The sequence below is a fragment of the Anoplolepis gracilipes genome, chromosome 13 (genome assembly GCF_047496725.1).
Source record: "Anoplolepis gracilipes chromosome 13, ASM4749672v1, whole genome shotgun sequence".
Classification (NCBI taxonomy): domain Eukaryota; kingdom Metazoa; phylum Arthropoda; class Insecta; order Hymenoptera; family Formicidae; genus Anoplolepis; species Anoplolepis gracilipes.
In genome coordinates, this window is record NC_132982.1 from 6,881,984 (window position 1) to 6,908,718 (window position 26,735).

At 34.3% G+C, this 26,735-nt stretch overlaps 1 protein-coding gene across 1 annotated transcript in view; it reads left to right on the plus strand.

Moving 5' to 3' along the window:
* The window catches only part of Dpr1 (defective proboscis extension response 1), a 307,741-nt gene that overhangs the window by 258,719 nt on the left and 22,287 nt on the right, over positions 1–26,735 (plus strand). The window contains exons 4-5 of the mRNA XM_072904137.1: positions 10,037–10,256; positions 15,707–15,804. Coding sequence (XP_072760238.1) covers positions 10,037–10,256; positions 15,707–15,804 — 318 coding nt within the window. The remainder of the gene's footprint in view (positions 1–10,036; positions 10,257–15,706; positions 15,805–26,735) is intronic.

Below are 26,735 nucleotides of genomic sequence, written 5' to 3' on the forward strand. Positions count from 1 at the left end.
GTTAGATAAGTCGTTAAAATTGTTTCTTAGATAAAAGAATCATATGACGTTACAATTATTATTTATTTATTATAGAATTTATATTCTTTTACCCATATTTACACAATAATTATTACATAATAATATATCTCGTTTAAAAAATCATATTAACGAAATATTGAATATTTATTATTACTCGCACAGAAAACGTGCAAGTATCACTATTATTTTTATTTTTCACGCAATAAAATGGAGAAACACATTTGGAAATATTGAAGTTTTACACGTCAATTCACCCACATATTTTTCGGGCGTGTCGATCTCATGACCTTAATCTCACCCGAAAGGCTGTCTGACAAGCAGCAGTAGGGCTAAAAATTGAAGTGGAATTTTGACTGCCAAGCGGATCGGGCAATCGCTTTACTCAATTTTTCATCATCCATGTCGGTGAACGGCACGTAATTCTGTAGGGCAACGTGACCAAGCGTAATTTTATCGGGTTTTCCCATTCTTCTTTACTTCGCACCGTTATTTTCTATTCTCCCCTTTACTGCGCGTGTATCCAACGATTTTCTGAGAGGTAAAGTCGAAAGCTTAGAAACTAATGGACAACGTAATAAGTTTAGCTATTGCATAATCGTCGCTAATGGCACGAACGTACAATGGTACTTTGACAAAAGATCTGTCCAAGGGAAAGACAAATGCCTCTTAAAAGGTTCCTTTTACAAGTACATTGCATACTACTGGAAAATATTCAGCAAATGAATAGAAGATCATACGGTTGATAATGATATCCTTGTAATGATATGAATTGTTTAAATTAAAAAATTTTAATTTGTCATGATAATAAAGTATTCTAGTTTAATTTTTTAAATGATTTTAATAATATATATATATATATATATATGAAATGTCATGTTTTCTTTAATTGGCTATAATTAGAACATTTCTTCGAAATATAATTTGCAATCTAAAGGCAATCATTTCATAGCCCGAAAAAATAAATTCACGTGATGAGATGACCCGCCTTTAAAAAGAAAACTTTTTTAGCAGCAAGCATGCCACGAAGGGGATCGTGGAAACGGCGATAAAGATAAATGCAAAAAAGGCGAAGAGAAAAATGAGAGAGAGAAAAAAGAAAGAGAAGAGGTTCAAACGATGAATTTCATTCGTGCACCATCGTACAATTTTATTCAGCAGAGTTTGTTTGTGCAGCTGATTGCCTCGGTAGCAACGATGTCAGGAGTAACGAGAATGAACTTAAGCGATCAATTAAAAATGTAAACTCGTCTAATTGGGACGTTAAATAGCGTATCATCACCAGTGAGAGCAGCTAACCCCGACTATCACGATCCGACGAATCATTCGGTACTTTTTGATTACGCGAAAGGCAAAGACTAATCTCAACACTTTTACGGAGTTGAAAGTCGGAAGTTGATAGCGGGATGAGAAAAAGGAAAAAAAGGGAGATCGTCCTACGAAAGTTGGAAATGAGCGAGGCGTGCGTGCTTAACGTCGAGTTTAATTGCCGATCTAAACGAGCGCGAAAGGAATATTTAGCGTCGCTCGAAGGAAAGCTTTCGCAGTAACATCGGCGACGAAAGTTAGGGGTAATTAAAATTATATCTGATGTATAAAGGAATTTTTGCAGCGATTACTCTATCTCGGATTATCTGGAAATGGAATCGATCTTGTTATTAAACTAATCCGACGATTCATAGTTCTCATTTTTAAAAATATATATGTGAGAGAGAAATTATACTCTTTGCGTAAGTAATAGGATTAATTTTGTATGACGGTTATTGCTAACAAAAAAAATTGTAATTTGTAACTTTTTTAAATATAAGTTATTATACCTGCGACTGAGAAAACTTAATAACAGTTAAATAATTTAACTCTCAATTTTCCTTCGGTTATTTCCAATTATAAACTTCACTTTGAAAATAAAAAGTTTCGGATCAGACACAAACATTATTTTCAATTACTAGTTATTAGTTGAAGTACAACTACTATAACTTACAATCAAGAGAAAATGAATAATAGCAGAGAGTAGAAAACATATATTAAATATTATAACACTTGAATGTGAGTTTTATAAATCAAATTTTAAAAGCAAAACTTTAGAATACCTTTTTTATTCAATAATCAATTGGAAAGAATAATGTATTTCGCGATTGGCGTTAACCGATCGTTTAATCGTTTAATCGTTGCCAGGAAATTCGGAAAGGCTCCAAAAAATTTCGCGACGAAGGGGTAGATTATAGCCGCGTCGCAACACGATGAGTGTGAACAGAACCCGAATAGATCGCATAAATTACAGGGTCCGCAGTCGTGGTACGCGCGGCGTAACGAGATAATTAATACACGGACGACTGTTCAGGCGAGAGAGAAGGAGAGTGCGATGAAAGGTTGATGAGAGAAAAGAGAGGGAAACACGATGAGGGAGGGAAGGAGAGTGAGAGAAAGGGTGCATGCGCGCGCACGCGTGTGTGTGCGTGCGTGCATGTGCGCCACGTGTGTCACCGTCCTTTCTATACCGGACAACACGTACCCTCGCCAGAATGCATTTACCTACTGTTTCGTTGCTTCTAATGGCCGCTATTCGCCACCCTGTATATTGTCCCCGAGGGTCGGTCGACATATCTTTTGTTCAACGCGCGCCGTTGCATGCCGGATGAGGAACGATCCCCGATCGCGTCTGGCCATTCGATCGCACTACCACTACGTCTGTGCTGATGAACGAGCATGGATAAATTAACGCCGTAAAAGAAGAATTACTGAGAAGTGAAGTTTGAGAAGAACTATTATCCCCATGTAAATACGAAGAATCGTGTCTCTTCTAAAAAGAGATAAAAGTTCCTCTTAATTTACAGCTTGCGGCAGTAATCGATTACCGATCTATAAATGCTAGAAAATTTGTGTCCTAAAATCTTGCTACCAGCCAAATTACGTTGAATTTTCCTCGTGTTAAAAAAAGATTGGATAAATAAATTTTTATTTATTTAAAAGAGTGTAGGAAAATGTACAATATATTTCTTAAAAACAAAATATACATCTACCAATTAAATAATCTGAAAAAAAAAAACTGTGACTGTAAAATCTATAATCGGATAATCTATACGAATTCGTTTTATAACTTGGTAATTATTTGCGGTAGATTTACATATCTAAGAATCTAGTGGATTCTTGATGAAAGATTTATAAAGCTGTAAATTTGCCACAAAAGCATTCCACTGTATATCAATATACTCCTTGAAGAATCTTTCGTTTCCAACGTAATAATCTTTCCTCTTGAAAAGAGTTGAGAATGAGCTGGCTAACTATTTAGACTTACAACGAGGTCGAGCAGTCTTCGGCGGCGACAGCATTAAAAGCGCACTTGGAGTTGTTTTTTTTGCCCCGCGCGCCGGTCGCGTCGTCATCGTAGGAAATTACTAAAAGTTCCGCGCGGTTGCAATTCGGTAACGTTTTACGTTTTGGTTCGAAGTATAAACTGTCCCGAGGCGTTAGCTCGCCAACTGCGAGAAACAGTGTCGAGTTTTTCGTTTCCGCCGTGGGATTCTGCCGAGTTTCTCGCGCCATTGTCGAACTCGATCCACCCCGGATGATTTTCATCAACGACGATTGTTCGTATTCCTTCGTCGGGAGTTGTTGGCCGCCCGCTCTCCCCGGGGTCGAATAATTCACTTCCCGTGGTAGTCCGGTATTACGCCCACCCCGGACTTCCGCATAAATTCACCGCCGCTAAATCGTAACCGTGCGAACTTAGAAACATGGCCACGCGGCTTATTATCTTGAAGACAAACGCGCGCGTCTACCCGAGTCGGCCGATAAATCGACGCGACAAAACTGCTACGCCTGCATCGTTCTCCGTAGAACGAAGATTTAACATGAGAAAGACTATACGAATGCCGAAAATGTACGCGTAAAATTCCAGAAAAAGCTCTCGGCCGCTCTAAATAATGTTTTAATAATTGTAACTAGAAAAAGAAACTTATGTGCTTTTATTAGCGTTGAAATATCGTATAGCCAATTAAATTCTTTTCTCTTATTTTATCTTGACATTTACTTGAGCGAAACAGACAATAGCATGATATGTATAGTGAGAAAATAGACAATTACATAAAATAAAACAAGAACGATCGCTTTTTTGCATGTACCAATGAAATATTTCCAATAAAGGAAAAAGAATACCGACGGTGCAGCGGAATAATACGACGGACAAAGGTTGCCTTCTCCTCGATCATCCAGGCGCAATCTGGACTTCATACCTTTCTCGCTTCTATCGAGTATGTGTACGTTCTATTGTCGGAAAGTATGCGACGCACTTCAGCGGAAAGGAACGAAATCGATTAAAGCGCAGTCTCGCAACCGGACTCGGAAAATGCGATTTTGTCGTTGAGTAAATGATACTGCGTATCTTTCCGGCACGAAGTCCACTAAAAGTGGACTTAACCTTTAACCCAGATATCCGGGCAACATTCCAGATTTTACTATTTCGCGTGGAAATGTGCGCGATATATGGTAGCTTCTCGATTCGTGAACTTTCACATATCGCTATAACGGAGCAATCGCGGCGCGAATCGATAGATAATTTATTGCCGTCGGTGCGGCAATAAATCGTAGCCGCTGACCAAAGTTAAAATATTCCTGTGATTTCTTACATCTTTCGTGCGAGAAAAAAAATTTCCATCCACCATCTCGCGAGATGATATTACGTGCAACTCGCGTTACCAGCAATAATGTCGCGAATGAGACTAGTGTCACTTTTAAGGATTCAATCATGATTTTTACTGATAAACGATGACACAAGCGAGCAAACGTCGAATAAAGCGACGATAAATCATATTTACTGAGTACGTGGAAAATACAATAAAATCCGACGAAAACGCGTGTGTATTTTTATCAACAATAACTAGCACATCGTACAACGAAATGTTGAACTCTCGTAATTCAAATTTGCTGATGTGAAAATTAAATAAACCACATGTATAAAAGCTAGTGGATTCATATTGACATTCCATGAGTGATACTTGTATAGTGACAGATATACATAGTTCTTCCGTTACATCTGTGTACTATGTAACTTGTTTCATGCAAATAGTTTTGCTTTTCCGCAAATAGTATCCTTTTAATAACGTAAAAGAGCAAATATCTTTTGATTACCAAAAAAATGTGGTTCCTTTTTTTTCAAAATTATATTAGTTTAATTCATTAAAATTATTTTTAAATTTTCCTATAAATTAATTTTTTATATTTAAATTAATATACGCGTATTATCTTTAAAGAAAAGTGAAAATTATGAAAAAAATTAAAAAGAGAAGAGAAAGATATGTGAAATTATTTTAATTAATTATTAAAATTATTTTTTAATTAATATTTTATTTCACATCAGATTGCTCTGATGAATAAATTTCAGATCTAATATACAGTAATTATCATTATTGATTAATGGTTAATTGAAGATTAATTATTAAATTTATTTATAGCATAAATCGGAAAAAGATGAAGAAAAAATGGAGTAGGAAAAAATTCTTTGGTGCATGGTTTTTCAACTCATTAAACAAGACATAATAATAATTAATAGATTATTTTAAATGTCCTCTATACATATAAACGTGTAAGAAAAATTATATTTATCGTTAAATTATCTTATTTTCGTCAATCATTGACAGAAAAACAATATCTCTGACTTTTAGTCGTATATCTCGGATTGAAAAATCGGAGCACCTACATCAGAGATCGGCACGCTGGATTTATTACGTTTCCAACTTTAACAGGGAACTTATCTATCGGCAACACGACTTTAACCAAGTTTGGGATGAGTTCGAGAGTCACAGCGCGACAGATATACCTGAGAACTCAATCCATGCCACGCGTGGTTCAACTCGCCTGGACAGAACTTCGCCAATTTATTGGCCGAGAATTCCACGAAAGATAAAATAAGTGTACCGGAGACGGCTCGTCGTGCGATGTAATAGGTCACATCGTCAGATATACGAACTTCTGACGAGACGCTCTTCCTCTAACTCTCATACGTGACGTACTGCATTTATTATATGTATAACGTGTTTTGGAAACGACGCGAAATACGAATGCATTAGTATTATTATTTTTGAAACTTGGCGTCAATTTTCTACACTTCAATATTTAACAACAAATTTCTCGACATAAATTTCTTGGCGCCAATTTCCTTGTGCGTAGCAAATTTTAAACAATATTTTAACAAACTAATGAAATACTAATACAATATAATATACAGTATATTACACGATGATGTCATGTCGGCGTCTTTTGTTTCATCACTAGACTTCCAACAACGTTCATTCAACGAATAGTGAACGTATTATTTTCAGCCACCTAGATAACACGTGTTATACGATAAAACAAGTTACACACACTTGAACCTACTACTTGGAGGCATCTCGAGTCATTTTGACGTTAAGCAGCTTAAACGGCTGATACATCCGTGTTCGCCGTTCCGTACATCGGATTAGCTGCACCTAAGGGCTCCTTGTTCCTACGCGCTGTAAATTGGAATCTGTTCTCTATTACTGTACTGACACTCAGTACCCGACACAATTTCTCCTTAACTGTAGTGAGTGGCAAGCACGAGTGCGAGCAATTCAGAGACAAAGCCATATACGATGAAGATCGTGAAATGCGTAATCTTAAACAGAGAGAGAAACAGTTTCTAGAAAAGAGAGCAATATTAATGAGTTTTAAGTATCATTTTATCAGAGATAAGAATATTCGTGAAATATAATATAAATTAAAATTAGTTTCTTATTATTTCACAAGTTTGAACACATATATAACGTTGTTGGATGTTGGAAAAATTACTCGGATAACATATTAAAAATTTATTTTAAAATTGCTGCGTTTTATGTATAAACAAAAACTTTTGAAAAATTTTAAGTTATTGAGTAATTAATCCGCAGTCGAATTACATTCAATTAAATTCGAGAATATTCTGATCGAATATTAATATCCAAACATATCCAGAAATATTTATAATTCTCTAATTAAATATAAAAATAAACCTGAAAGTTATTTCTCTTTTAAAATAATATGTATGAGGAAAATCATATACATACACACACATTTACTTTACTTATACTTTATATATGATCAGATTTATAATAATAATATTAAATTACTAGTTAATTTTATTATATATAACTTGTAAATTTTATTATGCATATATAGCCTGTTATATATGTATATAACAAGTATGTTAATTCAATATCGTTACTATTCCAAATGTAAGCGCAAGTTGAGCGAAGTAATTATCCTGGCAAGTACGCCGCTCGACGTTGATACGCAACTGAACTGAGAATTATTCGTGTAATCTACATCATCGTAATATTCCGCAAACTGAAATCGATTATTTGCCACGTTGAACTTCCATTAACTCCAGCCGACTGTGTTTATGTATCTGACAGTTGTAACACGAGTGCAATTAGATGCACATTGAAGCAGTCGTAATTTTCTAGGTTTCTCTGTTTCGTTAAAATGATCTTATTTCGCGCTCTAAATGAAAAGTGGACTACAGAAGTGAAAATAAAATAAAATATGCAATGTTTTACATTACAGATATTGTCGCGCCCTGTTGTATCTGCCCTCTTGACAAATCGTTATACATGACAAAAATAATCTTACGATGAATTAACGATAAGTTTAAATTTGTATGTTACACGCAAACTTTTAAGAAGCAAAATCGTTCCTTATTTTGTACAGAACATTATCGTACACTATCGATCTAGAACAGCGTAAACACTATGCGGGAGACAGTAGGAAACGAGAGACAGATATGCCGCCAGGTCACAAAGAAACTAATTTCCAATACAGTGTAATGTAAAACTGATGGCCTCTTTTTGAAGTGAAGAAAAAAAAACGATCTGTCGGAATACGGTCAGCGCATCTTTTGCATTACAAACATCTTTCAATGAACTTTGACTGAACCTTATCTAAACCTGATAAAAGATTTTAGAAGTAAGACATGAACAACAAGAGCTTTAAACGCTTTCTTGTTAACATAAACTCTTGACATTTTCTTATGAAAAAAAGATTTTTCTAATATTTCTTCAATGTATTTAATTATTATATTTTGCGCTTTTTGAGTAAATATTTCTTAATTTTAAAGAATTCTTGTATATATGAGATAGATTTTAGAGGGATTCTAGATAAGATACAGAATAACAAGATAAAATATTTTTTCAGTTTTATTCACAGAATATTTTTAGAGAAATGGAATTATTTTATGAAAGTAGGAATCAGAAGGTGGGTAGTAGAAAGCAATTATTCCTTTTGATTATCGACATCAAAAGACGCCGTGAAAATTTCGTAGCATTCCCTAGTCTCGTCATATTTGAAACGTCAATAACACCCCCCGTGGTATGGTACCGATAACATTCTAGCAACACGAATAGAACTGCGAGAATTTTCTTGAAGGGCTGAACACTTGAAGTTTTTCATTCGTGTCATAAATCACCAATTAATAATTTTTCTTAATATATACCAGTTGATAATATAATCTTTCCTCTTTTGATAATTAATATTTTATAAAATTCATACAGATAAAATACAATTCTCTCTATTTTTATAATAAAATTGGATATAAATGATTCTGATAAATGTCAAGTCAAGAGTTGTTAAACTATTAAAGAAATTAATTAAATTTTAGAATCAACACATAATCCTGCAAAATGCTGCAAATGCGACAACCATTTCCGCATGCACTTGAATTTGCAATTATTATAAATAAACTCATCGTCAATCATTAATAGATATTAAGCTTTAATTAATTGTACCGTAACGCTGGCTATACGTATAATTTATCGGTATTATAACATTATTCATGTAGAGCTTTATGTAATCCGATGTAATCCGATGGAGCGCGTTTCAGAGTTAGTAATGTTGTAACGATGTAACGTATCGATGTGCGAAAGTTGGTCGTGAAACCGACGTTTTACCTTGAATGTCCTCTTTATAGCTCGGCAAAGCCGAGCTACGCGTCTTCTTCAAATTCGACACATCCATTTTGCCGCACGTGTGATAGAATCGAAACGCTGTTCTATGACTCGAGATAGCAGCTCGGTAAGAATGCGCATGGTCATCGTGATGTGATATAAAATCTGAACCGGTAACCATGACGAGGGAAATCCACCAAGTTGAAAAGTCGGACAGTCGTAGTATGTGACTTATCGATCGAATATCGCCGAGGTGCAATCTCGTCGTTTTTCACAACGCTTCTTTATGTAGATGATGCATTGATGCTTCGTAAATCGGAAAGGAGTGCTTGTCGTTAAAAATTATTATTTATCAAAAAAATATATTAAAAAATGATGATTGAATGTTGTGAATTTAAAATATGAGAAAATGTTTTATAAAAGACGTACTGTGCGATTGCTAAAGTATTACAAAGCTCCTGGTTGTAAAAATGGATATAAATGTCCATTATGCGTAATTTTGCAATTATATACATTTATGAAATAGACCGTATTTTCGTATGAATATCCACAAAATGGATGCGAATGTTTTCTCGTCAGCTATGACTATTATAAAATCGCTCGTAAGTAATCGGTCATATTTTATCAATTATCGATGCTTTTAATCGAACGCCACTGCAACAGCAATAACGCCGTTATCGGTGGCTCACCATCAATTTTTTTCAACTTAATCACGCACCTTTTATTACATCGCGATATGGCTTTATCGAGCAGTTCGACGCAACACGTGTAAACTCGCGTAAACGAGCGCTCGACGATTAAAACTGTCTCTCACCGATTTATTTCTCCCTCACGCCGCTGTTTTATGTTTGCGTTTCGCCGTCCTGTGAAACTCTCATTCGCTCTTCGTGGCGCGAAATCTCTCCGAATCCTGATGAATTATACATATAAGAACGAGAGCGTGATCGTCATAACGTCAATCGTCCTTGTTTTCTCCAAATTCTTTGAATTCTCTGGAGCGTATCTTTCCTGTTTGCATTTTATTGCTATTTTTAAGGTTACTGCCTGCATCATTATATTTATCACAAAATTACTTTCTGTTACAGAAGCGCGAGCCAGAATAATTGGTCCGCCAGATATCTACGTGAAGACCGGAAGTCTTTTGACATTGACGTGTCTAATGTCACAAGGGCCTCACGATCTGGGAACGGTAGCCTGGTTTCGAGGCAGTGAGGCGGTAGTGACGTCACCGCGATCAGAAAATGATATCGATTCGGAACCACGCATAACCGTCGAGACGGAATGGAGTGACGCCCTCACATCGAGGTATGAATGAATTTATTTATTTATTACTTAATTGTATATTTAATAAATATTTATCTCTTAATTGTAAATTGTTAATAACTTATTCAGTGCTATTAGTCAGTTTTAACACGAGATATAATTTATCGGCATAATGAGATAATCGATAATGAGATAATCCTTTCTATAATACATAAGCAATAAATAAATGTTTATTATGTGTACGGTAGTCTCTCTCTCTCTCTCTCTCTCTCTCTCTCTCTCTCTCCCTCTCTCTTTTGCGAGATACAGATAAAAGAGCGTATATATTTTAAATAACTTATTTTTTAAATATCAAAAACTCAGTTTACGCAAAACTCGCGCGCGCGATAAACGAAATAAAAAAAAACTCGTCACGCTTGTCGTACATCCAGAGTCATCATTTCCGCACGGAGCAAACTCTCATAAATGTGCACGCTTGCATGTGATATTGTTATACGAAGTGCTATTTAATTTTTTACACCGGCTCCAGTCGGGCAGAAGAGTACGTCAACTAAATAAAAAATGAAAATTGCGCGCGCGCGTCATATATTTGCGGGCGTTTACATTTTAACGCAGTTTAAATATTTCAATTTTTGTCGCAACACTCCCGCAGCGCATTTTAAAAACTGGTTCCTATGTACAATGCGACCGAGTGCGTCTCACTTTAAACGACATGCACACCGTAATTTTGTAAAATTGTTCATTCAAGGACTTGGTGTGATAACAAGTTTATGCAACGGTGAAGTACATTTGATCAACGGGGAGTTAAAGAATATTACACAAAGTATTAAAATGTTAATCCTATTCAGTTGCTTTTTTTCCTCTCCGCGATCTGATTACACGTGGCAAATATTCGGATTTAATATTCTTCGGCTTTTCGTTCAAGCGCTTTCTCCCTCCCTCTTTTCCCCGAAGGTTCCTTCGTTGAATCGTCCATCGCGTGTACAATATTTCATCGCGCACACGGTGTACCATATCTTTTTCGAGCCGCCGCCAGCGAAATAAATAAATGGCCCTCCGCTTATCCCCCCTCGCGTCCAGAGGAAATAATGAGAAATAATGGCGCGCTGGGTGGTTGTCCCGCCGGTCCTACACGTCGTCCTGGCTCTTTGAAAAACTGATCCTACGCTCAAATTAATTTATTTCGCGATACTTCCGGCTCTGAGGGACCGCCTTAAAAACGCACATATGCATACTAACAATGTATTTACAGATAACAGCGGTGACAAAATATATAGTTCATTATTATTAACGCCCCACAATGTAAAAAGTAAAAATAATAATTTATTTTCTTATGTACATAGATATAGATATTGCTATCACAAATTTAAGTATATGTAAATCTATTTTTTTACAATTTTAAGACATTTCTGCATATCATTAAATATCATTGCATGAGATAGTAGTGTTAGATATAAAAAGTATAAGAAATCTAATATTTTCAGAATAAAAAGTTTTGCAAAAAAACACAGCATACGTGCCTCGAAATGTACTCTTCGCAAAATACAATATAAAAAATATACAAAATTCTGTATTGATGTAAACACTTCAAAGTGTGTATCGCTAATGCTTTACATTTTTTAATTGGCTTCATCTTTGTTCGGAATAAAAATTACTCGAACGGAGGATCAAACGAATTCCAGGAGTCAGGCCGCCGTGGCGTCGCGCACGTGACATCTGATTATTCTAATTGTTCGGGACAACGTCGAGACAAACAGGACCCTTTGTCACGTGGCCCGCGCACCGTGAAGACGCATCGGACATGCTCCGCATTTCGGGCGAGCCCGCTGTTTAGTCGAGCCGCTTATACGTGTCGGACCAAATATTGCGCCGTCGCCGCCGTTGTGTCCGTCGCGCGTCCGTTTTTGGACGTGATTGACGATTGTCACGACGACGCCCGCGTTACATCACACCGACAAATTTACGAGGCCGCGGCTCAAGAAGCGAATTAATTGCCGCGCAGCTGTCTAGCCCGCGACTTCCGTCGTGCACAGGTCCATTGTCACAGTAAATCTGACAGGATTGTCTGAAAGTAACGCGGTCACAGTTGAAATATTCCCACGGAGATATCACACGGTCGTCAGTATATTAACATGTATTCGTTCATAATAGACATAATCGACGTTAAAAAATTTTTGAGAAAACCTTCTTTAAGAATCTCCAAACATTTATTATTTAACATGGAATATTTATTGAAAAATGTACAATACAATACACATTTGATTTATAACTGATACGTACATTCAGATTTTATTAATTCTATTATCATTATTTTTAAGTTACATCAAAATAAATTTATAAATATTATTGAAAAAATCGGTCACATATTCTTGTGCTAATTATGTGTGTTTATAATCTAAACGTTATATTATCTTGCGAAAAACGTTCCTGTAATTATTGAAATTGTTCTCCTTTTTATGTAAATTAAAAAAAAATTTAAAGTTTTAGAATAATAAAATTTCGCCATTATAATTCGCGTTTCCTTCTGTACTATTCAAATTTTTCTTCCGAAAATGATAGGAGAAATTTATTTACTAAGCATTATATAATTATCTGGCAGTATAATATTGCCACGCATGTGTGTGATATACTTTACATAAATATAATACATTATTCTCATTTATAAAGAGATGGAGATATTCAAATTTCACGTTAAACACGAGAGTTAATCTAGAGATCGATTTTCAAGTCTGAGAGTTCCGCGCGCATAAATCGCCGGAGCTTTCGATAATGTGCAACCGGATATCGTTTTATTCCGTCACATCGAGATTACCTTCCCTTCCGCCTCCAAGATGGTATGTTCGTTGTCGAGAAAGCTTTGTTAGTCTCCGGCGCCGCTATATGTTTTCATTATCCCGGGACTCCATCGAGTCTGCCGCTGCTATAACCCGTCGCAATAATTATTTCGCGAAACATTTGCTTTACGCGAATGTAGTAACCACATATACGGGACAGCATTACGTAACCTTAAGCGGCTATTATTGGTCCCAAGAGTGCGATGCATTACGTTACACGATGAAGCTAACTACTGAAATACGGGAAGTAAATGAGTAATCGATAATCTATTGGGAGCAGCACAACTTCTTCGCGTGACGTTATATATCGTGTAATGGATGCTCCTATTGTGCATCCACCAATCTATATACAGGTCCGGCAAACCTATATATCTACCTATCTTAGCGCTTCTTATCTAGAAACGACTATTACGGCACGCAAACATTAAAGATGTATAAGTGAAAATAATTACTGAAACGCAGTAAAAATAGATATTTTCTGGTAATCGATAAATTGTTAGAGATTAATTCAAGCCTTTTCTCTCTTCTAGTAAAAGATGCCGAGAAAGTTGTGCGTTAAGATAAATTTTTGCAACATTTCTTTTATAGTAATGTTTGATTAAAGTTTAGCAAAAACAACTATTGAATTTAAAACCGTAAAAATGTCAGAAAATTTTCGAATAACTTTTTTATTTAACAATATCGCGGAAAAATTCCCTCTTAATTGCCGATTAACTTTTACGCGATCAACTTTATTTCTCGCGATGTATTAATATGTTTTTACGTCGAATCGGATTTTTTTTTACCATGTATCGCGTTTGAAACCAATTCAATGCCCATATTTGAGGACTTGTGCTTTTACCGCACCTGCAAAAACTTTCGGATACACGATACGCTCCGAGAATTTGAACCCATGTCCCGATTTCTATATTTATCGGTCCGATCAAATCGATTTACTGCAGTTCATAACGGTAACGAGTGTCGAACAAATAGAATGGAAAACGAATAGAAAAAAAAAGAAATACTCCGCTCCCTGTTCCTCGATTGTTACAGTCGAACGAGTTGGTCGAAGTTTGGTTGGACGCGATGTAAACTCTGAGCGAGAAAAAGGGACCACTATTATATTATACGGTTGTAAAAACTGAGATCAATTTGTGACAAAGAAGCAAAATATCATAAGATATATATTTCGATGATAAAAGTTAAAGATCTTATGATTTTATCATTATTATTAAATAAATCATAATTATTACTATATATATTTTATAACACAATTTTATAATAGTTATAGGATATACATATATCTTTATTAAAAGTTGCTGGCAATCATAATTTTTTTGCATGAAAATATATTTATGTATCATTCTGTTTAGATCAATGTTTTTTGCAATTTTATTTTTGAAATACACATTTTTTTATTATTGCATATTTTACATCATTCATGTATGATCCAGTTATAATAGAAATACCTTGAAATCGAATTAGGGATTGCGTAACACGATGCAATTTACATTTCACGGATACCGTCGACAAAAGTATGCACGATGCATTACGCAGAAAGCAGGACGGGTAATTGGATCGCTGCCGTTAGTAACGTCGTTGGATAATTATCACTGAAATAACGATACTTTATTGTTAGTTGCATCATTAGTTATTTTATATGATCCTGTACTTTGTACTGTCCTGACAAAACTATACCCCATTAACGTGTACGACATGAGAACGATTTTGTGGAACGCATACATGGCGAGATAACGATCTCGTTCTAAATTATGAATGCCTTTGAAAATTCCACAAAAGTATGAAATTATTTTATGATATATATGCTAATTATAAAATGTAAAAAAATGTAATAGTTTAGAATGTTATGTATGAAAGTTTTCTTGGCAGTCTGCATTCAGTTCTGTGAACAGAGAATGATATATTTTATCGACATCGATATCTGAATATTCATATCTGCATTAATTTTATTTATCACATTTTACCTTTATTACTTTTTTGAAAATCATATTTTTATATTTTCATGAATCTTCATGAGAAATGTTTTTTTTTTTTTTCGATAACGTATGCGAGAGGAAGGAAAAAACTTTTTCACAGAGTAAGCTTCAAAGAGTGCTTTTATATTTGGCATCTTTAACGACCGAGTAGTAATTTTCTAGCTTCGTATATACGTCATTCATCTTTTTATTACACGCTTTTCTTTGATATAAATTAATTTTTTTTTTTACTTTAATTTTAATTACATTTTTTTAAATTAAACTTATTTTTTAATTAAGCTTACGTGTAGTATGCAAATAAACTGTTCAATATTTAAAAAGAAATGAAATTAAAAATTAAGTTATTTTTATCTAGAGAAGATACCTACCTGACATTTCTTATTAAAAATACATAGGATTAATTTACAACATATATACGGAAATATGCATTGTAGAATACAAATTGCCATTATTTAAATTTTTTTTCTTTTGGAAACAACATTTTTATTCAATCAAAATGGATCTTTAATCTAGTCCGAAAAGTGTCAAGTCTTGAAACATATTTATTTTCGCATTTACTACGATTGATTTAAATATTGTATTTAACGCACACATTACGATTGCAAAAAACTCAGATATACATAATCCGACTTATATATATGGTGTACAGTTTAACGATAAATTATTACCTTTTGTGCGACAGATTGAGGATCACGTATTTGAAACCCGGTGACTCCGGAAACTACAGTTGCGTTCCTACCGTGGCGGAGAGAGCGAGTGTCAACGTGCACGTGATCAATGGTAAGTCCGTCAGAAATGCCATAACTGATCCACGCGACAAGATAATCCCTATACATACGTCGATCACTTATCCCAGGGGGATTGCTACGATATATACGCGGCCTTTATTTATCACAGTGCATTAACCCTTTTACTGGAATATCCCTTTGCTGACGATTTAATCTTCTCGCACGCGTGCTCGCAGGAAATTAAAATTAAAGCGATACTCCTGGTCGGAAAATCTGAAGCAAATTTTAATTCACAATCGCTATTACATTGGCGTAACATCGCCACAATCCATCTAACAATTTGATTCAATAATAAGTCGCATTTTTTATTTCATAGATTTAAAAGCAAATTTTATTTTACATTTTGTTGCTTTTTTACTGTTCGCTTTTCGTATTAAAGCCATAGAAATTGACGAAAAAAACTAAGCTTTATTATTGAATCAAATTGATAAATGGATTGTGGATGTATTACACGAATGTAATAGCGATTGTGAATTAAAATTTACTTCGGATTTTTCAAGTCAAAAGTATCGTTTTAATTTTAATTAAAATTAGCTAAAAAATTGATAAGATATTTAAGTTATATCAGATTTTCATTACAATATAACATAAGTCTTACTTATTTTAACAAAAAATTTTATCATATATTTTTTTGTGAATTTATTAGCGATAACCACGTACATTACATCGCAATAAAATGAAAGATTTTATTTTATTCTGAGAAAGCAGGTGATTTAATACAGACGATGCCGTGAATCATACACGAGGCACATTGTCGGCGTTATTGTTTGGCATAGCTGGTGTGTTTTTCGCTAGAGTTTCTTCGCTTTACGTGATCGTCTGATAACGTATAGAAATAGCTCGATATATCGCCAACGGCGTCGCGTTTTCTGTCCGAGTCCACGAAAAAGCGTAATATCCAGTGGGAGAAAGATTCGCAAAGATGAAAAGCAAAACCTGTAGGCGGCTTGAAAGACGCAAGGTATACTCTGGTGACCTCGTAAGTGATCGAACTCAAATTACAGTTGACCACAAAAAAACCTCTATTCTTGGCTCTCGTTTAATTCCGTAGCTAAGAAAATGACAATCTTAATTACGAGTAGCATGATATTTAGCCTTATTGGACTATTATTTTTTAATAATAATTTTGTATTTTAAATAATTTTTTAATAATAATTTTGTATTTTTTCAACAGCAATTGTTTAGATACTTATGTAATTAGTTGAAGATACTAATAAATTTTATATAAAACATTAAATTATTAATTATATAATCAAATATAAATATTGCATTTCTGCAGTTTAAAAACGTTGCAAAAAAACTCACATTTTTTTTGCTACATCTGTTATAATGCTATTATCTCTGTGCTTATTTTTCATATACATATATTAACGTAATTTCAAATTCATTTTCTTAATTACATTTAGACGAGTGTGAGTCGAGTAATTAAATACTATTAATTACTATTAAAGCGATTTCTGGAAAAGTATCATATGATATATATTTCAGAATAGGAAGTTTTCGTCAAATCGATATATAGCTTAGCAATAAAAATTATAAACAAAAAAATGAACTAGAAATCGAGATAAAATAAGTTTGTAATTTGTAGATAACTGGGCAGTTACACTTGAGATACCACTTTACCGCCGACTATTACATTTACTTTACACTTTCTTTCTTTTATTACACCGATTTTAGTGAAGCATAATTCAATTCCGCCCCAAGGTTCGATTCATCAAACTTCTATCCGTCTTTTTAACGATGATACGATTTCGTCCAACTGTAGATATTCCCGAAGGAAACTGTTCCCGAGTCTCAGGGCACGTACTGTGCGTGCAGATATTTTTCCATGACGAGCCACCAACGTGCTCGGTGCGATTATTTTGTATCTTTTATTGTAAATTTCAAGAAGGACGGAATTCTCTTTTTCGAGGTAAAATACGGTTTTGCCAGCTGCATTTAAAGCGGATAATATTAAATAACGACAAATGCAATCAATTTCGTTGATATGTTTAAAATTTTATTGCGTCAAAAGACTTACGTTCGTTTCCTCTCTCTCTCTCTCTCTCTCTCTCTCTCTTAATGATAATTAATATCACAAAGGACCTAAAATATTAACAAGGAAATTAATTATAGTAATCAAACAATATACATAATATATCGTTTAATGAGATCGCATAATGTGATAGAGAATACGAAATATATAATACTATATGCATCGGAAATCTGTCCTTTTGAAGAATTATTTACAAAAATTGTGGAAATGAAATCTAATTACTAAACGAGTCATAAAGATATTATACACCAATCTCATATATTCTGTTTCAAATGCATTGCGTGGATATGCATAGCAATCGGAAATTTACGGCATTGCCGACTCATTAAACAAGCGTATTTCAACCGGCGCACTCAAAATGACCAAAACAATGCAAAGCGCATGTTTTACATTAATGCAAGCGTAATTAATGCGTCAGCATCTTTGTTGCGCGCACTCGCAATCATCCCATGTAATATAATAAACCACTTTACTATTTAAAGGCCACTATAAAATCTATAATTTGCGATGAAATTTAAAGCAGAATTTTATGAATTTATTTTTAAATTTTATATGTCATGTAATGCAAAAAACATTAAAATATACTTCAGAATACATTAAATTATAAAATTATAAATATAATAGCAATTTCTATCTTTAATTTTATCGCAAATTATAAGTCGATTAAAGAGGCCTTAACATAATCGTCATTTAGTTAGCAAACTTATAAAGATTTTCAAAATAACAAAAGAATAAAATATTATTGTACCAATCTGTACGTAACTTCTACTAGATTGCAAAAGCTTAATGATAATGAGGATTTTCTTCTTTAGCAGTTTTCACCTAATTTTCAACTGATAAGGCGACACATAAAATATACATATTGTTGCAAGCTGATAGAACCTCTAAATCTTATTCTTTTAAACAGAGGTAAAATATTTATATTGCTTATTTAGATGTAATGAATTAAAATATATTATAGAATTTTTTACAGATATATATATATATGCATATATATATATATATATATATATATATATATATATATATATATATATATATATATATATATATATATATATATATGGCGTGCTTTTGCAAGTTTCTGGTTGAGAATTGCGGCTGTTCATGGTATACCAAGCATACAATTTTTCATACATTTTATATGGCACTAAATGAGCTCTTAGATGCACATGTGCATTTTATCAGAATCCGATTACTTGTGCAAAAAAAGAAAATAATAACCCTTTTTTGCTTGTCTGCAGTTGAACGTGAATTATGTGTATTCGTTAAATCTCTCTTATTTGCACCTTTATTCGCAGGATGAAAATTTTTATCATGCAATTTTTATTGCGCATTGAATATTTTATGCGAGCATAATAGCATTCACGGGTTTCAATTGATTCCTACTAAAATGTTGCTGGCTTCTTTTTGATCTTGATTATAAGTAAATTTTAAAAAAGCTTATAATTGAAATTATTAAAATATAATTTTATTCTTTTATTATTTTAATATGCATTACTTTAAAGATCGTTATAATTGAATTATATTGATTAAAATTATATATACATATATATAGAAATTAATCATTTCAAGAATGATATAAAAAATGGTATTTATATTTTTATATGCAATTACATGCAACATTATTACATAATTTTTATATATTTTATTCCATATTCCTTAAACTTACAAACAATGTTGCACTAATCAAATATTTATAATGGACAATTTTCATTTGCAATCAATTTGTCATTGTTACAAATGAAATAACGTGATTATTTGAATCCTTATTTAAAATTTCGCAATTTTCCGAACTGTAATTGATAACTTCGAGTTTTCCTGAAAATATAATTTTTCTTTTCCGATCGTATATCGCCTGGATTTATGCAAAATGTGTTACGCGTTTAATAATTTTTGCGTAAAAACGCCAACTGCCGTTCAAGCGAGATTAGCATGAAATGTCAATTATATGGAAATTGACGAATGTGCCACGCCCGCGTGGAATAATTCGCGAATTTGTTCGAACGGTTATAAGGTGCACTCAGAATGCAAACGCGCCGAGTTTGTTGACATGACAAATAATTAGATGTGCAATGAGAGAGAAATCACATGCGGTTATTATTATCGCGCGGGACTTTTTTTTTTTATCGCATGTGATTGATTTCTTTCGACTAAAGCGATGACCAAATACATTCATCGCATCTGAAAATGTCAGTTTATGATCAATGTAATATATATGAATGCAGATTAAAAACAAATATTTTTTAAATACGCAAGTTAGGTCACCAATAATAATTTGATTAACTTTGCTTTTTTAATCTGGTAGAATCTCTCGTATTAACATTTATTATATAGTCTTACAAAAGAATGCATATCTATTTTTGTGATATTACATACAACATGAAAACATATAAATTCCAACTCGATCGTTGTTTAATAATAAACTGTACACTTTGTTTCGTAAATTGGCAAATAATAATAAAACTTTCTGATGTACGTAATAATACAGCGAAATAATGATATCCATCCTCCAATCGCACGATCGTCCAATCAATTTTTGGTGTGCTTGATAATTTCCATCGACACGAAAGTTAATTAGTTCAGGCAGAGTCGATTGAAACGGCTCCCGTTATGGCGCAAAATTCTTTAATTACTCGCGCGAGCGAGGTCGACAGATTAGCGGATCAGCAGATTCTCGTCCGGTATACTCCTGCGTTTCGTGATTACAAGTACGGTCGTCGATCGAAGATTGCTATTGATCCATCGAGCACGTTACACGCCAAACCATCGAACGGACTTTTTAATGCACCGCTCGTTCCGTTTCGTATAATTATCGATCACTTCGATCACGTCAAATGCATAATATTTTAACGATACGCACGCGGAAGAAAAGTATGCAAATAAATTTGATTCGCGTGAGAATGAAAAATTAATGCATCATCGATCCAAGCTTTTCTGCAGCTGGTGCAAACTGACAAATCTTTTTTGCAAAAAACGATGCGACGATTATACATTGTCAACAAAATCATTATCTTTGAACAATATGACACAAAAAACATACAATGTAAGACGAATTGTTAACAAGTGTGAAAACTATTTAATTACATTACATTCGAGAGAAATTATTTATGCGTTTGTAATGAATTCAAGTAATTGCGCAGATTGACAACAAAGCATTTTTTGTAAAATTACAAGTAAAGAAAAGAAGCAGGATAATCTCAATTTTTTTATGGAAAACTTTAGCATAGGCGTAATTTTTTTCAGGAAATATATATATATATATATATATATATATATATATATATATATATGCGTGAATACGATGACGATATATAATTGAATGGAGTTTCGGATGTGCCATGCCATATCCATCGTTAACTTCCGTAAATTTAGATTAATCCGGATTATATGGACTCACGTGTCCAACACACGCTCTCGGCTTCTCTTTGGTCGACAAACTTATCACGAATACATTTGCGAGTGTCATGTACGATTGACTGCTTTCGAATTGGCACACAATAGTCAGCTAATTGCGTTCGTTAGCGTTAATCGAAACGAATACGGCAAAAGTGTTCTTGATAAAAGATTTACTTATCCAACTTTAAATTTTTTTATGAAATTTTAAAAAACTCGAGATAATGAGAAGGAAAATGAAGTAAATACGCATCAGTAGCAGATGTAACTTTTATAAGGATAAGTTAAAAGTTTTTCTTCCTTGCCAATTACATGAAAGCTACACGTAATTTGTATACTTTGAGCTGAAAGGAAGAGGTTGCATAAAAATTGGAAAATTTTTATCATTTACTTTGAAGATTTTATACTTTTATTTATATAATAAAATAATTCATACAGCTGCGCTTTATCTTTTTCTAATGTTCTCAATTGGAATTACTTATTGCAAGTGCCAGAAGCATTATAGCGTATTAAAATCGCATAATAGGCAAATGACTTCACCACTAATTACAAATGTTGCTATCTGCTGCAGTTTGAGAACTCTTGGTTCACAACCCGCCACTAAATATATACTTATACCATCGAATCGAGACGGTAATAGGTTTTCCACAATTTGCTCGCGCCTCGTGTAACAAATGCCACAATGGGCCGTGTGCGAGCATAATACAACCCCGCAAAGCAGCCGCATTTTGAATAATAATGACTTTTGTAATTGTAACTTGAAGTCCGACACCACCGAACGAATAAATGCAACCACGCTAGTGATACCCGTTTCCAGTTTAGCTTCATCATATATCAAAACACAGAAATTCGAATCCAATAGAAAATATAAATAGATAGGTATGCGTTTCCATGTCACACAGTCGCAATTATAAAGAAAAATGTTGAAAGTAAGCGAGTTAATTCAAGCGATTGATATCTCTTTTTTACGAGTTTTTCTTATCAAAAATTGAAAATTCTGATAATTAAAACTTCAGATAGAATCTCAATTTTATCTTCATTTCTAGATGTTCATTAATTTTCTGCATTTTGTTGTAGACTTTGAATTAATTTCTAATAAAAAAATATGATATAACATTTATTTGTGAATTTTTATTAAGAAAAAGAACGTTTGAACGAGAAAACGCGACAGAAAACGCGACAGAAAAAAATTTGAGAGTATCCTATGTACACAATCTGTTGACACGTGATTTGATCTATCAACATTATATGTTTACGCGCTGCGGATCCACACATTTGGATCTACTATGACGTTGAAGCGACAGTACAATCTGTCCTCTATTATACGTATCCGATAATCCACCATCAGTGACGATAAACTGAAGTCCGGACCGCAAACGACTGCGTCAAAGTTGCGTGGCAACGCCAGACAGTTGTCACTCGTGTGAGCCACCGGTGTTCCTACGCATTTAACACTATGAAATCACTGATACAATCATTATACCTAGCTATTCGCACATGCTAACGATTGTGACAATGCAACAAGCGCATACTTGCGATAATCTCGCGTAAGTATTGCGTACAAATTTCATTGATTATCAAAGCTGGAAATAAAGAAGCTAAATTGAAAATAAAATTAAGAATAAAAGACTAAGGTACAAAATATGTAAAAAAAAATATTTTACCGAGATTTTCAGCGTAAAAGAAGAACATTTTTAAAATTGTTTTAACATTTTGCATAAAATACATTCATATTATGTATAAGAAATATTAATTAATCAGTATTTAATAGTTCGAAAAGTATCTTGACTCTCTTGCGCGCAATTATTTTAAAAAAATTATATAACAAATTCTTTGTGTTTATAATTATTTATATCATAGTTAATATATTAAAAATTTTTTAATAATTTTGTCCGATTATTAATTCCGATACGAAAATTATCGTTACATCTTTACTCAACTATTTCAAATCATATATATCTCAATTAACACTAATCATCTTATTGCACTGTAACAATAGCCATTTTCCATTACTTCATATTTGTGAATAGACGTTCTCTTGTGGTCACGGGCTTGTTTCTAAACAAAATTTTAATAACCTTTTAGAAACCTCTCACAGCAGAGAGGCTGACCAAACAAGTCGGCGGAGAGAGAGAAAATACTCGCTAATTTCTCCGGCTAATTAGTTTATCGTGCGGTCTTCCCGTTTTAGGTTTCGTCGTAATTTACTGCACGTCCGTATCACTGGACGTCTTTCGCGCGTCACGCTTTCTGCACCGCATATGTAAATGCGAGAGCCAACGCCACAGAAAGCGCCCGCGTGGGGATCGGTCCAGACGGCTAATGAGATTTTGCGTTACGCGAGAAAGTGGTATACTTGATGATTCACGGTCATCTACTCGGCGAACCATATCATTTTTCTTTTTATTTTTTCTTGTTTCCTTTCCCGGCTGTTTAACATCTGTCCACGTTTGTTACAGAGATCGTACTCAAGCTCAATAATTAGATTGCGTAATAAACGAGCGTTGCTCGTAGTTCCCGCGAGAGCAAATATAATTAACAATAGAGGCAACAGGGTTATCTTCTTCTTGAATCCATTTCCCTGTAATTTTATCTCGAGGCAAAGATTCTGCTGTGTATGAATAACGCATTGCGGAAAATTAAAAGAAAATTAATTTGTGCTGATATCGTAATAAATTTACGTCTCCGAATGACGTTTATAATAATTATTATTTTTTAATTTTACTTCTGTTATATCTTTCTTTGTCTTTCTCCTCCTTTATTAATATAACTCCCATCTGAAAATTGAAACGGAAGCAGGATACATTTTAACCAGGAAATTAATTTTTGATATTGAAAGTTACAGTTATTATGCGATGTGCAACGAGGTAATAGCAGTGCCTCATAAACGCAATAATTATTTTCCACTCCCCCGTCTACGTAAACTCATTCAAGGTCCGATAGTTTCATTCTGACAGTCGTACGCCAATCCATAAGATTTCTATTTCAAAGGCGCACAAAATTTTCAGCCATTACTAAGGGAAATTATAACTATTATAATAATGACGCGTTTAATGAGAGAACAAAGGAGAGAAATCGTGCGCTTGCAGCGGAAGAACGAATCGAGACGAGAAAGAAAAATAATCTTCGACGAAAGAGCGAATTATTTTAATTATTTCAAACTGCTCCGAGATTGAGCACTATAGCCTACTATTCCGTCGGAGATATATATATATATATATATATATATATACAGAAACGCTGTGTTTTTATTCGACATTGTGTGTACTCTCTCTTTGCACGAAAAAAGTTTTAATCGAGACGCCAGAGACGCGCGCGAAAATCTGCATCTCTTTTTCCTTCATCCGCGCTCCTCTTTCGCGTAATTTTTATTACTTCCCTCGGCCAGCGCGACACCCATTTATCTCGCCTTCTTGATTTATTTTTCTACGTTAAAGCAGATTAATCGTATACCGCGTAGACGGGCTGGCTTACTGCGAAATGTAAAAAGCATCCCCGGTGCTCGCGCGTTTCGCCTTGTAGGATTAACCATGAGAGCGTGTGCGAGATCGCACGGGATAATCGCAGATAACGATGGCATGTTATGCGCATGGTATCTCACAAAGCATTACCGGCAATATCACGGAGCCAAATCGCTGACACGTTATAAAAGACACACACGCAACCCGCACGTATGAAATGAAAATAGATAAAAGTCAACGGGGTGTAGCAGAGCGCGTTCTTTATATTCAAACTTCTCCTCATTCCTTCTTTTCCAGAAGACGAGCGTATTTTGCGAAGCACGTATGTACACACCTACAAAGACAGCAAATGACGTAAGTCGTCGATTCATCTTGCGATTTTACGTTACGTTGTATACGTTGGAATTTTATTCAACTTCTGTTGCCATTGTGTCACGGGTCGTCGTGCTCTTTCAGTTACGTCTCGGAAAAAAGCACCTGGCGCGACTACAAACTCTTTTTTGCAAGAACACCTACATGGATAGCTTGATGTGCGTCGATGGACATTTTCTCGTATGATGAATCGTCGCGAAGATCGACAACGAATATCGTTGAAGCAAAAATCGTTTGGCATGATTTGCGAATATTTTTCTGTGTTCTTTCGATCATATCTTCAATGTAAAGTAGAATATTAATTTTCGAAAGCCTCTTTTTCTTCCTCGTCTTCGAATCGACGTGCCTAATCAGTCACTCAGACATTCACCATGTGAGTGCTACCGCAGCATCTCTGCCGTGCACCACAGCCATCGTCCCCGCTGCCACTTCCGTCCTTCCTTCCCCCTCGATGTGGCAGCGTCCTCGAGTCTCTCTAACTCATATCCGCGAGGCACTTCGCCAGGCACTTCCTGCTGATTTTGCATACCGCATCTCGCTAGTGCATCAGTACGCTATATGTCATGACCGCCGCGAACATAGCCAGCGTTTAACCCTCTTGTTAAGTGTGTAATATAAGAGCGTTATTGCCGAACCTTTTATAACGATACTTAGAGATACTCTAGAGTTTAACTTGAAACGAATAGAGAAGAGTATCTTTTCTCTTTTTTTTTTTTTTTTTTTTGTTTTTGTTTTTGTTTTTACAAGATTTTTATAAGAGAAAAATTATCTAAAATGAAAAATAGGGATGTTTGAAATATATCAGAATTTTACAGCGTGTATATTATATTATGTATAACTTGTGAAGGATCATGAACTTTTTTTAATCTTTTACTTCTTGAAAAAGTGACAGTTATTTATCTCGATAATTTTATCTGATATTTTCTATTGACGTGCGAAAAGTCTGCAAGTTTGCGATTTATGTTTACGACCGTATTCAATAAACCGTAATAGATTATTGGGTAACTATCGTAACGTGCGGATCAGTTTCGCGATAAAGGAGAGCGAATTTAAAAGATAAAACACGAATACATTTACGATGGACGTGGACTTTTCGTGGTATTTCAATGGTAATGCATACAGAGTATCGAGATGCGTCTCGAAATCCCGAAGCTACTTGTAATTCGACGCGTTGTATACATTTAGCTTTTGGGTATCCGATATTCTCCAAGTACTCGAAATACTTCCGATATCAGAAACGCCTTGAGGCTTTCGTATCAGTTGAAACTCACCAGTCTGACGTATCGTTGCGGTCAGTCAACAAAATATATTCATGCGGAATATATTGCTTACTTTCCCCCGCCTGTAGCGTAATACGTAAAATATTGCTTGCTATCTTCCTTTCAGCGGTTGCTGACGAAGCTGATAGAAGCTCAGATATTTCAGCAACGATAACAGAAAATATCTATGCATCACTAATAAGAAAAAAAATATTTATAGCTTATAAATTCCATGAAATTATATCTCTAACTATATATCATAAATATTATCTCGCATTTTTTTGCATATTAAGTGTAAAAGCAGAAAAAGGAAACTTAATTTGTTTATCTATTAAATAACTTTTTTTCTTCAGACAATTAAAATATATATGTAAATGAAATATAACAAAATTAGCTACTT